Source organism: Chiloscyllium plagiosum, chromosome 40, assembly GCF_004010195.1.
Source record: "Chiloscyllium plagiosum isolate BGI_BamShark_2017 chromosome 40, ASM401019v2, whole genome shotgun sequence".
In the NCBI taxonomy this organism is placed as follows: Eukaryota; Metazoa; Chordata; class Chondrichthyes; order Orectolobiformes; family Hemiscylliidae; genus Chiloscyllium; species Chiloscyllium plagiosum.
Window position 1 is genome coordinate 25,534,304 of NC_057749.1, and position 16,557 is coordinate 25,550,860.

The 16,557-nt window shown below is 42.5% G+C and overlaps 1 protein-coding gene across 1 annotated transcript in view; it reads left to right on the forward strand.

The window, feature by feature from the left end:
* The window catches only part of LOC122542635 (uncharacterized threonine-rich GPI-anchored glycoprotein PJ4664.02-like), a 51,629-nt gene that overhangs the window by 23,760 nt on the left and 11,312 nt on the right, over positions 1-16,557 (forward strand). The window contains exons 11-18 of the mRNA XM_043680621.1: positions 2,197-2,321; positions 4,272-4,330; positions 4,555-4,700; positions 7,197-7,684; positions 10,208-10,272; positions 13,164-13,318; positions 15,503-15,636; positions 15,734-15,798. Coding sequence (XP_043536556.1) covers positions 2,197-2,321; positions 4,272-4,330; positions 4,555-4,700; positions 7,197-7,684; positions 10,208-10,272; positions 13,164-13,318; positions 15,503-15,636; positions 15,734-15,798 — 1,237 coding nt within the window. The remainder of the gene's footprint in view (positions 1-2,196; positions 2,322-4,271; positions 4,331-4,554; positions 4,701-7,196; positions 7,685-10,207; positions 10,273-13,163; positions 13,319-15,502; positions 15,637-15,733; positions 15,799-16,557) is intronic.

Here is a 16,557-nt window from a genome sequence, read left to right on the forward strand (position 1 = left end):
GCACTGTGGCAAACGAATTTGCCTTAAATGTCGCCCTGTATTGAAAGAACCGAAGAGAGGTTCACATTGGATGGAAATTTCCAAGACCACTAGACGTTAGAATATTGCCCAGTAATGTTTGCCCCTTGAGCTCTCACCGAGAGACCAGTCTGTGCGCTGGTCAGTCATTTTGGCGTAATTTTCACTCTTGGTTGTAATGTTTGTCAGGATAATGGGGAAACGTATGAGCAGTATGGCAAACCCAATTTCTCCCATCTCCCAATTTTACAAACATCCCAATGGCTGCGCTTAATACATGCGGGAGCAGCAGTGATGGAAGAATTACCTTACTTGTATTCTGAGGAAGCAGAGAAGGATTAAATGTGGGCTTTATTTGATGAACATCCCAAATTGCCAGATCTTCTTTGCATCCCATATTTTAATCAAAGATCTTCCAGTGTAATCACCCTAGTCCCTGAAGAATGTCTGGGCTGATCTCTCATTAGAAAGACAGACAAACAGTAGTGAGTTTAACCAGAGGGTCATCACACCTCAGGCAAAGAGCAAGGTTGAGAAAGGGAGTCCTTCACAATAACCTCAGTCTTTTTTTTTATTTCAAAAATATACTTTATCCATAAAATACTTTAATGGTCTGTACAGTTGGACATGCCATACATATGTAAACATTCCATTTGTTTGCATACCGAAACAGAGTAATCATTCCTATTTACAGGTCAGTACAATTACATTTTTAGCTGAGGGGTCAGCAGAGCCCAAATGACTGCGCGGGCCCCCTGTTCTTCTTTAGGCAGGCAGATGTTACACGGTGGTCTTTCCCCGCCGCGCCTTGGCAGCAGCTGCCCCAAGCTTCAGTCCGTCCCTCAACACCTTGGAATGTGCCAGTCTGCAACCTCAGTCACTACAGGAATAGAGCCAACGCTGTTGGTCTCACCCTGCATCACAAACCAGTCATGCAGTCAACTGAACTATGCTATCCCTACAGTCCAAGTGCATGCATTACAAACATGAAATGGATGAGTGTACCTGCACAGCTTAAAGCACCTACTTCGCGTGGTGCTGGCCCCCTCGCCTGTGTTGGGAACACAGTTAAATACATAGGTGACAATGTGCTGTCTGAAAAGAAGTTGAGATGTAAATGTAGCTTTGTAAGACTTTGGTTAGGCTACACCCAGAATATTGCTTGCAGTTCTGGTCATCACATTATGTGGAGGCTTTGAGGAGGGTGCAGAAAAGGTTTACCAGGATGCTGCCTGGATTAGAGATTAGATTCCCTACAGTGTGGAAACAGGCCCTTCAGCCCAACAAGTCCACACCAACCCTCCAAAGACCAACCCACCCAGACCCACTTCCCTCTGACTAATGCACCTAACACTATGGGCAATTTCCCATGGCCAATTTACCTGACCTGCACATCTTTGGACTGTGGGAGGAAACCGGAGCACCCGGAGGAAACCCACACAGACACTGGGAGAATGTGCAAACTCCACACAGACAGGTGCCCGAGGCTGGAATCAAACTTGGGACCCTGATACTGTGAGGCAGCAGTGCTAACCACTGAGTCACCATGCCACCCAGAGCATATGAGCTATCAGGAGAGGTTAGAAAAACTCAGGAGGAGAAAGTGAGGACTGCAGATGCTGGAGATCAGAGCTGAAAATGTGTTGCTGGAAAAGCGCAGCAGGTCAGACAGCATCCAAGGAACAGGAGAATCGACGTTTCGGGCATGAGCCTTCTTCAGGAAAACTCAGAAAAACTCAGGTTGCTTTCCTCTGGAGGAGCGGAGGATGAGGGGAGACCTGACAGAAGTCTGTAACATTATGAGATGCATAGATAGGGTTGACGGTCAGAAACATTTTTCCAGACTTGAAATATCTAAACCTAGGGAGCATGCATTTAAGGTGAGAGGGGGCAAGTTCAAAGGAAATGTGAGGGGCAGGTTTTCTGCACAGAGAGTGGTAGGAATCTGGAATATGCTGCCAGGAGTGGTGGATGGAGGTACAATAGGGGCATTTAGATAAGGACAGGAATATGCAAGGAATGGATGGGGACCAAGGGCAGATAGAAGGGACTAGTTTAATTTGGCATCACGTCCAGCACAACAATGTGGACCGAAGGGCCTGTTCCTGTGCTGTCCTGTTCTATTTGCTATGTAAGTGTACATTTAGACGTGATCTATCATGGTCTTTCCTTCCTCAGGTCAGGGTCTTGAATTTGACCGTATTCCAGTGGCACTACGGTTTGAAACTACTACCTTCACAATTGAGCTGAATGATAGATCAACTCCCGAGTTCATTGCACTCAGCTCCAGAGTGACAAATGTGGTAAGTCTTCCACGCAGACTTGGATGATGTGCGAATATAAAAGGAATTTTCTAAAACTGGCAAAAATAATATTCTCAGATTTCCAGCCATGCTTAGCTGCAGTGTTTCATTACCGCAGCTTATAGCCCACACACATTTGCATGGGAGAGAATAGAATGATTGATTTACAGACACAATACTAAAGCTTTCGCCCTCTACCAAGGAGTGCTGATATAGTTAGAAGCTTTAACATGTTAAACTGATCACATACCATTTGCTGTTAGTCCCCATGCATTACCGTTATTGTGGTGGTGATATTCTGTTAGGGGCACTTACCAAGATCTATCAGAGCCTTATTCAGTGCAAACATCTTTCTGAGAAAGCTCCAAGCAATTCTTGGTCCATGAAAGTTCTTGGGTAGAAAGCAGCTTCACAAGCTAACGAGAGGTGCACTTGGTCTGAATGTGTCATTGCCAAACACAAAGGCTCTGAAACATTCATTTGTACTCTGTAAATACAGGACCACTAGCTTGTCACCACCGCTGAGAGGTAGCTCACCACACTGGGTGTGCTCAGCTTTATGAGTCCTGTTGGTATAAGGCTTGAAGCAGCAGGGACACCCACTAGGAATTCGAGCCTGGGATGATCAAACCTCAGGATTACAAGATCCTGGCCACCACCCACCATTCAGTGTTCCTGTCCCTTCATTCATGGATCATGTTGGAATGGATCACAGGAACGGGAGTGTTTAAAATGGCCATTTGGAGACGTTATTGATGTGATTCCGAATACTTCCACTAGAGTTGACACGTTCCGTGGTGAGCCCTGTGTGCATTTTCGATCTGTAACATTCACAAGGGGGGTTGGTGATGATTCACCACGGCAGATTCTCCACCAGCGTTTCTCCACTGGGGTCATTTGACCTCTGGAGAGTATTCGCCACCGTAAACATATATAAATGTACTGATTGTTTTCCCTCCCGCCTGTTCTTTCATACTTCTCATTCCCCTTTATTTATACAACTACATATTGATTTAAAAAAAGAGGTAAAATAAATATCATTTTATTGGTTTATATATAAAAATGAGTTACAAACTTTAACCAGAAAAAAGAAATATATTTTAAAAATCTTTATAATGGCAGTAAAGTCTCACATTAATATTAAACAATGAAATTTTAGTTCATTTGATACTTATGCGCTATTCCTCTAAGATATTCCAAACAGTCTCTTTCATCGTACAATCTCACCGTATTCAAGAACAATTTTTTTTTGTATTCTATCGTCTGAGTCTCCTATCATTCCTTTATCGTAAAATTATTTTCTTCACGTTGCTTGTCATCGGTAAAGATGCTAGGACTGACTGAGGGACATCAGCTACACAATCGTTAATAAGAACACTATAAGAACACAATACGAATGTTCACATCGCCAAAACTTAATACTTGAATCACTCTTGGACAGTTTATCAAAGACATATATAAAACCATCGTGGTAACACTTCTTATTTTCACGTTTACTAATAATTGCTTTTTCCATTTTGAAGATTTGAGGGTAAATGGAAAAAAAACCACAAGCTTAAAAGAAGCTCTCCTGTAACGAAAATAAGTTGTTACTGAAACAACGCAAACACTACCTTAACCAACGTAACGACGATTTTATATAGTTTAGATATGCTTGTTCTCTAACATTTTAAACTTACTGGATGTGGCTAATCATCTTCAGTGGCCAATGGGCGGTGGCTAATCATTGGCGGCGAATCTGCTGTCGTGAATGGTCCCATCCCGCCCAATGGAAGTGTCATGCAACTTGACTCCTATTGCCGGATTGCCCAGATGACACTCCCCTCATACAGAGCTCTCCATCTGGAGCGAGAGATTGTTTTGGGTATGTCGGGAGCGATTCATGTCCTGAGAACCTGACACTGCATGGCCCCCATTAAACACATTTATTCTTGCCTTCTTGTGCTGTAGATAAACAGTGTCTTTGGAAATGATCCGAACTTCACTGAGGTCGTAATCAATGGATTTAGGTAAGTACCAATCACTTGAAAATAAAGAAAATGCTAAACATATCTCTGTATTATCGGTAAGGGTAAGGTCCCTTTCCCATTATTGGTAGCACCTATGAGTACCAGACCCAGTTCGTCGGTGCATTTAATGGATTTGATGCATCTGTGTTTTCAGGCTACAGTGAGTCCACTGTATTTAACCTTTTCCCAAACTCTTTTTTTTGTTTCTCTTTACAACAATCTAGGAATGGATCTACTATAGCAGATGTAACAACAGTATTCAGTTTTGGAACAACAAAGCAATCAACTGTTACCCAAACAATCATTGATAACAGTGAAACATTCGTGAAGGCTGATTTCAGCTTGGACATCAACTTCCTTATGGGCACAAGTATGTTATCCATAACCATAACACCTTCTTTTTGTTTGTAGTGTTTAACTGTAAATCTTAATGGTGAATAAGTAAGGAATGACTGCCTCCAAACTGCCACAGACATGCCAAGTTGGTGGGTACAGGTTATAAATCTGTCACCCACGGACCCCCCCCCTCAGTTGTATCTTGATATGGTAAAGTCCTGGGGAGTGTTGCTGAACAAAGACAGTGCAACAAAGAGAGTCCTCGAAAGTGGAGGCGAAGGGAGACAGGATAGTGAATAAGGCATTTGGTATGCTTGCCTTTATTGGTCTGAGCATTGACTATAAGAGTTAAGATGTGATATTGCAGCTGTACAGGACATTAGTTAGGCCACTTTTGGAATACTGCATGCAATTCTGATCTCCCTGCTATAGGAATTAATGTTGTGAAACTTGAAAGGGAACAGAAAAGATTTTCAAGCATATTGTCAGGGTTGGAGGATTTGAGCTATAGGGAGAAGCTGAATAGGCTGGGGCTGTTTTCCCTGGACCATTGGGGACTGCGGGGTGACCTTATAGAGGTTTATAAAATCATGAAGGGCATGCATAGGGTAAATAGACAACGTCTTTTTTCCAGGTTAGGGGAGTCCAGGACTAGAGGGCATAGGTTTAGGGTGAGAGCGGAAAGATATAAAAGGGACCTAAGGGGCAACTTTTTCACACAGAGGGTGAGAAAAATATGTTATGAGCTGTCAGAGGAAGTGGTGGGGGTAGGTACAATAACAATGTTTAAAAGGCATCTGGTTGGGCATATGAATAGGAAGAGTTCACAGTTATGGGCCAAATGTTGGTTAATGGGACTAGGTTAATTTAGGATATCTGGTCAGCATGGATGAGTTGGACCAAAGGGTCTCTTTCCACGCTGTGCAACTCCAAGACTCTATGAGTCAATGGTACCACTTTGGAATGGTTTGCTTGAACACTGTGAAGGGGTGCTGCATGGAACAATGGAGACTGTGCCTCCTTCCCTGCCCAATCCCAGTACAGAGGTCAGTTGAGTTATAAATCCAGCCAAACAATCCCTTTGTGGTTTGTACACCAAAAGCATCTATTTATATAGTCCCTTTAAGGTACTAAAAGGAAATAGAAATGAAGATTGTTGAACAATGGTTAACGTTAAATCACAAAAGGCAGATGGCTAAAAAGCTGATCAAAGATCTAGTTTTTAATGGAGAAACCAAATGGAGGGAAGTGGGGCTAAAAAGGCAGTGAGGTTTAGAAATGGAATTCCACAGCGACTGAAGGGAAAGCGGCTAATGATAAAGGGCGGTGCGGAGGCCACAGTTAAATGAGCCCAGGTATGTCAGAGTCTTCTGCAACTGGAAAAGGTTACAGATCTTGGAAGGGGTGAAACCCCGGTCAAAATCAAAAATGAGTACATGAATTCTAAAGCAAAAGCATTGTTTAACTGGAGACCCTTGAGACGAATGAGCCATAACTGTCAACCTGAAGGTCATGTACAGCCTATTTAGGCACATCAAGCTCCCACAAACAAGGAGATAAATAGTTGAATAATTTACTTCAAGTGTTGTTTAAGGGTGGATGTTGGTTAGGACCCATTGAGAACTACCTCAGAGTCCTTCCAAATAATGCTGTGTGATCTTCTATCTGAAGGGATAGATAGGAGTTATGAGCACCTTATCCAAATGGAGTTAATTTTTTTAGACCAAGAGAAGGATCTCCATAAACTAATTCCATCATAATAATATTGAGTACAGTATCTTAGCTGGTGGTGCTAGGCACAGTTAACCATGTGGGTAAAAACAATGACTGCAGATGCTGGAAACCAGATTCTGGATCAATGGTGCTGGAAGAGCACAGCAATTCAGGCAGCATCGGGGAGCTTCAGCAAAATCGACGTTTTGGGCAAAAGCCCTTCATACTCTTCCAGCACCATTGATCCAGACAGTTAACCATGTGACAATCTTGGTTTCTCCTTAGAACCTCAAACTTCTCCACCATTCTGTGACTTTTTTTTAATTCCATAATTCAAATACAAATATTTGAAATCAGATGTTCTCAATAGTTTGGAGCAGGAGGATATTCAGAATATTTGCAACGTTATTAAAATATTGCATGTTATGACTTAGAATATATCTTTTACTGTTCCTGCACAAAGATGTTGCACACTTCAGATGAAGAAAAATTCATGTCCTCTCATGCTCTATTGTTTCTTAGTGAACTTTAATGGCCCAGGGGCATAATTATCTTATTCATTTAATCATATGAGATCAGGTTGAAGGTTTTGCCAGTTATGGTATGCCTGTCAAATGGACAGTGAGCCTCAGACATCATTAAAAGGAGAATGCAACTTATTCTGTAATATCGTAATAGGATATTTTAATTTAATGTTGGGGAAAATGCACTGTTGATCATTTTTTCTTGAGATATCTCATTTCAACTATATTAACCAGAGAGAACGGAATACGTTAAAATTGTTCAGGAACATAAACAGTACTCTTTCCATTCTCAGCGACCACCATCCCAGCAATGACCACCACCAGAACATCAACACCCACAACCAGAAGCACAGTGTCAACTACATCTGAATCTCCAACAACGGCCAATGCAACACAAGCATCAACAACAGCCAATACAACACAAGCATCAACAACAGCCAATACAACACAAACATCAACAACAGCAGCCAATGTAACACAAGCATCAACAGCAGCAGCCAATGTAACACAAGCATCAACAGCAGCAGTCAATGTAACAGAAGCATCAACAACAACAGCCAATACAACACAAACATCGACAACAGTCAATGTAACAGAAGCATCGACAACAGCCAATACAACACAAGCATCGACAACAGCCAATGTAACACCAGCACCGACAACAACGGCCAATGTTCTTGTGACACCTGTGACCGTGGCTCTCAATGGAACTTTTACACCAGCATTATCTAATAGTAATTCACCTGAGTTTCAGAATCTTAGAGACAGTGTAGAACGTCAAGTAAGTTTGTTTTTTCCTGCTTCTCTACTTGTATATAATATTGAGTGTTTAAAAATGTTTTGTAAAGATCTACAAAGTGTACATCTGCACTGGTGCTGATTTAGCATAGATCCTATCCTTAAATGGAAAATTTCAGCAGTATAATTTTGCGGTTAATGGAACGGAAATTTTTTTCCCTTTATCTTGCCATTTTGATAATACTGAATTTGCTTCTACGTAGATGATTCCTTGATGACTCATTTAATATCAGCAGACTCAAATGATTCAGTGAATCAAAGTCTGAGGGGAATGTGTTTTGCATCTTCAGGATATCTGAAATAAAATCTGAGAATGCTAGAAATACTAGGCAGGGCTACGTCTGTGAAGTGAGAATCAAAGTTAACAGGCAGAATTTTCCATTCTGGTTTGGATACCTGACTTTGACATGAAATGTGAGCCCTAACTCCACAGTGTGTCAGGAACTGTAACCCAACAGCAATTTTTGTTGCACTGCCTAAGCTTGGCTCAAGGGTAACCAGACAATGGAGGACAAGAGGTGATGGCTAGTCTGTTAATCCAGTGACCCAGGTAATGTTACTTTAACTCCCCCTCCACTCCACCAAGGACATGCAGGTCCTTGGTCTCCTCCATCGCCAGACCATGGCAACACGATGCCTGGAGGAAGAGCACCTCATCTTCCACCTAGGAGCCCTCCCCCAACACCCCTCCCCCAAGTCCCTCCTCCCTACCTTTTATCTTAGCCTGCTTGGCACACCTTCCTCATTCCTGAAGAAGGGCTTATACCCGAAATGTCGATTCTCCTGCTCCTTGGATGCTGCCTGACTTGCTGTGCTTTTCCAGCAACAAATTTTTCAGCTCTGATCTCCAGCATCTCCAGTCCTCACTTTCTCCTAATATACTGAGGGACTGGGTTCAAATGCCACCATGGGAATTCCATAAAGGTCTGGCATTAAGGGTGTATGATGATTGCAAAATGACTGTTGGGGAAAAACCCATCTGGTTCACTAACGCCTTTTACAGAAGGAAACCATCCTTACCTGATTTGACTCGAGACCCACAGCAATGTGGTTGACTCTCAACTGATCTCTAGGAAATACTAGGAATGGGCAATAAATGCTGGTATGGCCAGTGTAGACAAACTGGAGGCTGGAAGAACAAAGAAATCCAGCAGCATCAGGAGGTGGAAATGTCAATGTTGTGGGTATTAACCCTGCTTCAGGACTCAGTTATACCCATAACCACCTCTTCCTCTGGCATTTCATTCCACACACAAACCAGTCTCGGTGTGAAACATTGCCCTCATGTCTTTTTTAAATCTTTCTCCCCTCATCTTAAAACTGTGCTCCCGGGTTTTGAACTCCCCCCACTCTGGGGAAGTGAGCTTTGTCATTCATCTTTTCTGTGTCCCTTGTGATTTTATAAACCTCAATAAGGTCACCCCTCAACCTCCTTAGGCTACAATGAAAATGTCCCAGCCTTTCCAATCTATTTTTATAACTCAAACCCTCTTTTCATGGCAACATCCTGGTTAATGATTTCAGAACCTTCTCCAGCTTAATAATCTCCTTCCTATAGCAAGGCAACCAGAACTGGACACAGTACTCCACAGGAGACCTCACCAATGTTCTGTACAACCTCAGCATGATATCCCAACTCCTGTACTTGGCACTTTATCTGCTAATGGTTTGTCCTGAGCTGTGTTTTATTTTAGCTTTTGAGTCACTGCCTTCACTCTCAGGGATGGGGGGGAGGAGATTTTCTTCACATTCTACCTCAGCCAATAACGTGGTCACTATTGGTTTGTCTTTTTAACTGAGGTTTTTATTGAATTCCTCAATATTTTAGGGAATTGTGAATTACTGGTCCAATGACATTACCATGTATGCCCAGATCTTCTGGGTTAGTCGGGTGATCCTGGCTTTATTAATCGGGACGTAGAGTACAAAAACCAAGGAAATGATGTTGAATTTATACAGAATAGTTGTTCAACCTCAGCTGGAGTATTGTGTCTAGCTGTAGGTGTCACATTATATAAACCATGTGAGTGCGTCACAGAGAGTGCAGAAGTGAGTTACTAGAAACGTTCCGAGTATGAGAAATGCCAGGCACAAGGATCAATTGAAGAAATTGGAACCATTTCCCTTGGAGGGAAGGTGGCTGAGAATTTGAAGAGAGACTTCAAGCCACAGCATTTCAGTTCAGGAACTCCAAAGATCTCTAGGTTAGATGGATTGGCCATGCTAAATTGCCCATAGTGTTCAGGGAGGTGTAGGTTAGGTGCATTAGTCAGGGGTAAATATAGAATAATAGGGTCGGCGAATGGTTCTGGGTGGATTACTCTTCGGAGGATCGGTGTGGACATGTTGGGCCGAAGGGCCTGTTTCCACACTGTAGGGGTTCTGTGATTCAAATACACTACTTGTTGAACCACAACTGAAGTGATAAATATTCAAGATTCTGTTATCAGTGATTACTTATGAAAATTATTCAGACTGGATCTTAAAATGTTTCTTTCTTTTAAAGCTTACAGCGTTATACCGTAGACGTGCACCTACTGGTTTTCGAGGATACCGTGTCATAAGGTTCAGGTAGGCAGTGGGCTCAGTCTAATCAGGCAGTGGTCGCGGTTTGTTAATGAGCTTGTTAATAGCTTTTGTTTTTAATTTGCAACCCCGATGCAATTTGGAGAAAACTAACCTCTCAGAGTTTGTCCATGACTTTGAAACTGTTGCCAGGACAGTGGATATAGAATCATAGAATCATAGTGTCCACCAACACGGACACAGGCTCTTTGGCACAAACTGGTCATGCCAACCTAAATGTCAATCCGCTCTGACCCCATAACCCTACACTTGGCCCATATCCTTCTAAACCTTTCCTGTCCATGTATTTGTTCAAATGCCTTTTAAATATCGTTTGTGTACCTGCCTCAACCACTTCTGCTGGCAGCTCATTCCATACCACCCTCTGTGTGGAAAAAAATTGCCACTCAGGTTCCCTTTATTCTTTCCCCTCTAACCTTAAACTGATGCCCTCTAGTCCTTGATTCCCCAATCCTGGGGAAAAGACTGAGTGCGTTCACCCAATCCGTGCCTCTCCTGATCTTCTACATCTCTATAAAGTCCCCCCTTAGTCTCCTATGCTCTTAAGAAAAAAGTCCTAGCTTGTCCAACCTCTCCCGATAACTCACTTCCTTGAGTCCTGGCAACATCCTTGTAAATTTCTTCTGCATTCTTAATTTCATTATAATATTATGTTGGGAGATGGTGGTGTAGCAGCGTCTCAGGGTCAGGGAATTATTGTGCCTCAGAAGCAGGTGAGTCAGGCCATCGTGCCTGCACTGACTGCCTTTGGCTGGTGTGGGGTCTCCTTACTTTAGCCCATCTCCCTAACTACCCAAATGCTCCGATGCCTCAATTGACCCTGCCTTTCCCACACCAGACAGTGCACTCCTTACTCTAACACACTCTCACTTTGCTCTTGCTTCAATCACACATCATGTGAAGTCTAGACCCTCTCGCAAAGCTGTGCCTTTTACAAGCAGTAACAGCTTTACCCCTAACTACCCACTCATGGTCTTGGAAAACACAGTTAGACCTCCTCTCAGCCATCTTCCCTCCAAGGGAAACGGTTCCACTTTCTTCAATTGATCCTCGTGCCTGGCGTTTCTTTTACCCAGAACGTTGCTAATAACTCACTTCTGCACTGTCTGCGATGTACTCACATTGTTTACATAGTATGGCACCCACAGCTGAGACACAGTACTCCAGCTGAAGTTGAACAACTATTCTATGCAAGTTCGGCATCACTTCCTTGGTTTTTGTACTCTACGTCCCTTATTAATAAGGGCAGGATCAGCTGACTAACCCAGAAGATCTGGGCAAGCATGATAATGTCATTGGACTAGTAATCCACAATTCCCTAAAATATTGAGTTAAAAAAAATCACACAACATCAGATTAAAGTCCAACAGGTTTATTTGAAAGCCAATGCTTCCAAATAAACCTGTTGGACTATGAACTGGTGTTGAGTGATTTTTGACTTTGTCCACCCTAGTACAACACCGGCACCTCCAAGTCTAAAATATTGAGGAATTAATTAAATCAATTAAAACACCAGCCCAGTAGTGACCATGTGGCCACTGCTGAATGTGGTAGATATCCATCTGGTTCACAAATTTTCTTTACGCTGTCCTTACCTGATTAAAACTGAAAAGACTACGGATTCTGTAAATCAGAAACAAAGACAGAAATTGTTGGAGAAGCTCTGCAGGCCTGGAAGCAGCTAAGTATAGAAATGAGAGTTAACGTTTTACGTCGTGACCCTTCCTGAGAACTCAGAACAGTTCCGAGGATAGGTCCCTTGACCCAAAACGATAACTCTCATTTCTGTTCACAGATGCTTTCAGACCTGCAGAGCTTTTCCAGCAATTTCTGTTCTTTTTGCTGTCCTTACCTGGTCTGGCCTACATGTGACTCCAGATCCACAGCGTTGTGGTTGACTCTGAGTAATAAATGCTGGCCTAGCTAGCAGTGCACACAGGGAATAAAACAAAAAATTGAATGGGCCGTAAGCCAAGTCAATGGGCTGAATAGCCTCCGTCTGCATCTTCCGGTCTGTGTTGGCATCACATTCTCCTGTTTTTAAAAGGGAATCAAACAATTTCAGCAGCAGCAATCTGAATGAACATGAGCTGTACCGGTACCAATAAAAAGTTCCCACTCCGTTGAGAATATAGAGCACTCACTCGTGAATTATCACAAAGGATGTTGCAAAGATGTTGTACCTCTCCAGCTGGGGGAAGTCACAAAGGGTTATTCTAATGAAAAAGCAACAGTCTAACCTGAATTCTGAAAGTAGAAGGTGGGAGTATAAACAAGAGTTGTGGCGGTGCGGTGGCACAGTGGTTAGCACTGCTGCCTCACAGCGCCAGAGACCTGGGTTCAATTCCCACCTCAGGCGACTGACTGTGTGGAGTTTGCATGTTCTCCCCGTGTCTGCGTGGGTTTCCTCCGGGTGCTCCGGTTTCCTCCCACAGTCCAAAAGATGTGCGGGTCAGGTGAATTGGCCGTGCTAAATTGCCCATAGTGTTAGGTTAGGGGTATGGGTGGGTTGCGCTTCAGCGGGTCGGTGTGGACTTGTTGGGCCGAAGGGCCTGTTTCCACACTGTAAGTAATCTAATCTAATATCACTATGATCAACATTTAATCCTCTAATTCATCAATCTGCACACTCAGCCATTTAATCTGAGCAGCACTGAAAGGGGGATCACACCTCAATGCCTTACATTAGGAGTCAGTGGGAATAAAGTGCCAATTTGTTACAAAAAAATATAAATCGAGATTGGTTATTCAGAAGTGCTTGTTGTTTAGAAGCTCTGTATGCGACAATACAAATCAAATAGTGATCTGACATGTGAAATTGAAAAGCTATTTTGCTGAACCTAATAAAAGGATTGATATGATTTATTGCATTTCAGGAGTGGATCCATTGAATCAGTGGGTCAATTGGAATATGACACTAATGCCACACCACTATCAAGTTCAGAAGCAGTGAAAGTATTGGCAAATGCAGCAGAGAACAACCAAACGTTAGGGAACCTTACGATTATTACCACAAGCATCCGCTCTGGCAGTAAGTATTAAATTTCACAAAGTGGGCAGCATGTTGTGAAATATAGGTCTGGTCCCAAATGGTAATTAGGAAGCTTGGCTCAATCGTGGATAGGAACACGAAAATGCCATTCAGCCCCTTGAGTCTGTTCCATCATTCAATGAGATATTGGCTGATCTGTAGCTTAACTCCACACACCTGCCTTTGGCCCTTATCTCTCAACACATTTGCTTAACAATTGTTGATCTCAGATTTAAAATTAACAACTGATCCAGCATTCACTGCCAATTATGGAAGACAATTCTAAACCCCTACCACCCTTTATGTGTAGAAGTGTTTCTTAGCATCTCTCTTGAATGATCTGGTCCTTCCTCTCACGCAATGCCCTGAGTTCTGGAATCCCCAATCAGAGGATATAGTTTATCATTATCTACCCTGAGTTTTCCTGTCAATATTTTGAAGGCTTTGATCAGATCACCGCTCAACCTTCCAAAGTCTAAATAAAATTTGTATAATCTCTCCTCATAACTTAACCCATGAAGTCCAAATATCATTCTTGTAAACCTACATTGTTCTCCGTCTAACGCCAATCTATCCTTCCTAAGATGTGATACCAGATCTGCTTACTGTACTCCAAGTGGCTTTTGTATAACTGCAGCATACCTTCTGCATCCTTGTATCCCAGTCCTCCAGATGTAAAGGCTAGTCTTCTAATAATTGATTATTTTCTGCACCTATTCATAACATTTTAAAGATCTATGCACCTGAACCCCTGAGTCCTTTTGGGCATCCATTGTTTTTAACATCAGGCCATCTAGAAAGTACCTTGATCTATCCTGTTTTAGTCCAAAATGGATAACTCATACTTGTTTATATTAAACTGTGTCTGCCACGATTTTGTCCACCACTTAGTCTATTAATATCCCTTCCTAATTTTATGCTATCATCTACACTGTCTGCAATGCTGCCTAACTTTGTGTTATTAGCTACAGTTCTATGACCAGCCAGGTGGCAGGGTAAGGTCGTTCAATGCTCTGTAATTATTGCTGTCCTGAAGGGAGTCTTCTTCCAATTCCAATGCCAGCAATGACTGCCTGTAGTTGTAGAGTGTGAGGAGGTTCATCTAGTGAGTAAATCTTGGCATGTAGTGAATGGCAGAATGACCGGCTCTATAGTGTTACAAAAGCACCTTTCCTGTGTTTTGATCATGTATTAAAGTGTTTAATATTCACTTTTCAAAATGAAATCAATCCTCATTGCTTGAAAAAAAGTGTTAAAATCTTTCCAACAAACTAAACATGTACCAAACTAGGGGGTACAGGTTCAAGGTGCAAGGTATGGGGGAGGTTTAAAAGAGATGTACGAAGCAAATCTTTCACACAAGGGGTGGTGAGTGCCAGAGGAAGTGGTGGAAACAGACACAACAGCAGCACTGAAGAAGAACCTGAATAAATACATGAATAGGAAGGGAATAGAGGGATATGGATGCTGTAAGTGAAAACAGTTTTGGTATGGAAAGGCAAAATATGACAGCGCTGTCTTGGAGGGCCAAATGGCCCTCCTTTGTTCTACTTTTTGTGTTCTCCTTTGGTAGGGATTTGCTATTCTCTGACACTTTTCTCCTAGCTTTCTACAGGGGTTGTTGGATAAATCAATCCCAATTTCAGCATTCCTGCTTTCCATTCTCTAATTTCAAAGGAAAATTATGGCTCCATGAGTTTGGCAGTTTGTAATCATCGTCACCTTTGTTCGCCTTCCCCATTTGGGTTACAACTCTGTTTTATCAGAACCTCATTCTGTATTTTGGGACCAGCTCTGTTGCCTTCTCTCTGCTGCACTGTGTCCTCTGGAACAGAATTTGTTCCAATCACCAGCCTGTGCCAATCCCCTAACCAAATCCCAACCCGCTGGCAGCCATGAAGTTGATGGGAGTGGAAGGGTTGAATTAATAAATGCACACAGCAGAGAGGGGGGGGGGGTTTCCAAATTGGAGGTTGCATATTGAGAAATCACATGTCACATTGTCTTAGAACCTTCCTGCATTTCAAAATCCGTAGCTGGAAAACTGGAATCTGCAGATTGCTGTCTACAGATTCCCGATCAGAATTCCCAAAGACTCCGCCTGGAACACAGAAACTGTAATGTTTCATGATCTACACTGTCAGCTGACTGTGTTTTCATACTGATTATCTGCTTTTTATTCAGGTATCACTGTGAACAATTTGGAGCCAGTTTCTCTGAATATTTTGTTTGTGATAGAAAACGTGACTTTTACTGATTCACTCACCAGCAATACTTCCAGTGACTTTACAAGCCTGCGAGATGCAGTCGTCTCCTGGGTATGTAGCAACAAATTGTGAATACAATTTGAAAATCTCAAAGAGCCGAGATTAAGCATACAGTCTTTCTCACTGGGTTTCTCTTTCTGTCAAACAGCTCGAAAACGTTCTCAGATCAGGATTTTCCCCAGAAGTGCTGCCTAATTCTCGTGTTGTGTTCAGGTATGTCCACTTTCATCCCATTTCTTTTTCAAGCTAATGTTGCAGTGAATATTTGTGCTTCAGTATTCAATGCCCATCAGCAACACAGGAGCCTAAATCACATCGTCAGGCTCATTAAAATCGCCTGAAGGTGTTTAAATAAACAAATTCCAGTCAAAGTTGAACAACTAATCTTAGAACTTCCAAATGAGGAATGGAAATCACTCCAATTGATTATAAGGTCATAAGGATGTAAGAAATATCTTGAAGTCGCCCACCCTGATGACATCCCAGTGTTTCAATGGCAAGTTAGGAATTGATTAATTCAGTTAGGATGTAGAGTGCAGGTTTAATTCATTCATGTCACTGGGCAGACCTGGAGTCTTATGTAATCAAAGTGAGGACTACAGACGCTGGAGATCAGAGTTGAGAATGTGGTGCTGGAAAAGCACAGCCAGTCAGGCAGCATCTGAGGAGCAGGAGAATCAACGCTTCAAACATAAACTCTTCATCAGCCAAGCGGCAAATTAGGGGCCAAGCCACAATATGATGATGACTGGACTCTCCTGTGGTTCGGTGGTAATGTCCCTATGACTGGAGCTGAAGACCCTGCTCCAGAGGTGTGCAAATAACATCTCTGAGCAGGTTGTTCAGAAAACTAGGTTAAAGAATAAAATCAAAATGCAATGATGGCTGGGCTGCCTTGTGGCACGGTGGTAATTTCCCTAACCTTGGACCCAAAACCTTGGGCTCAAGTCCCACCTACTGTGATGATACCTC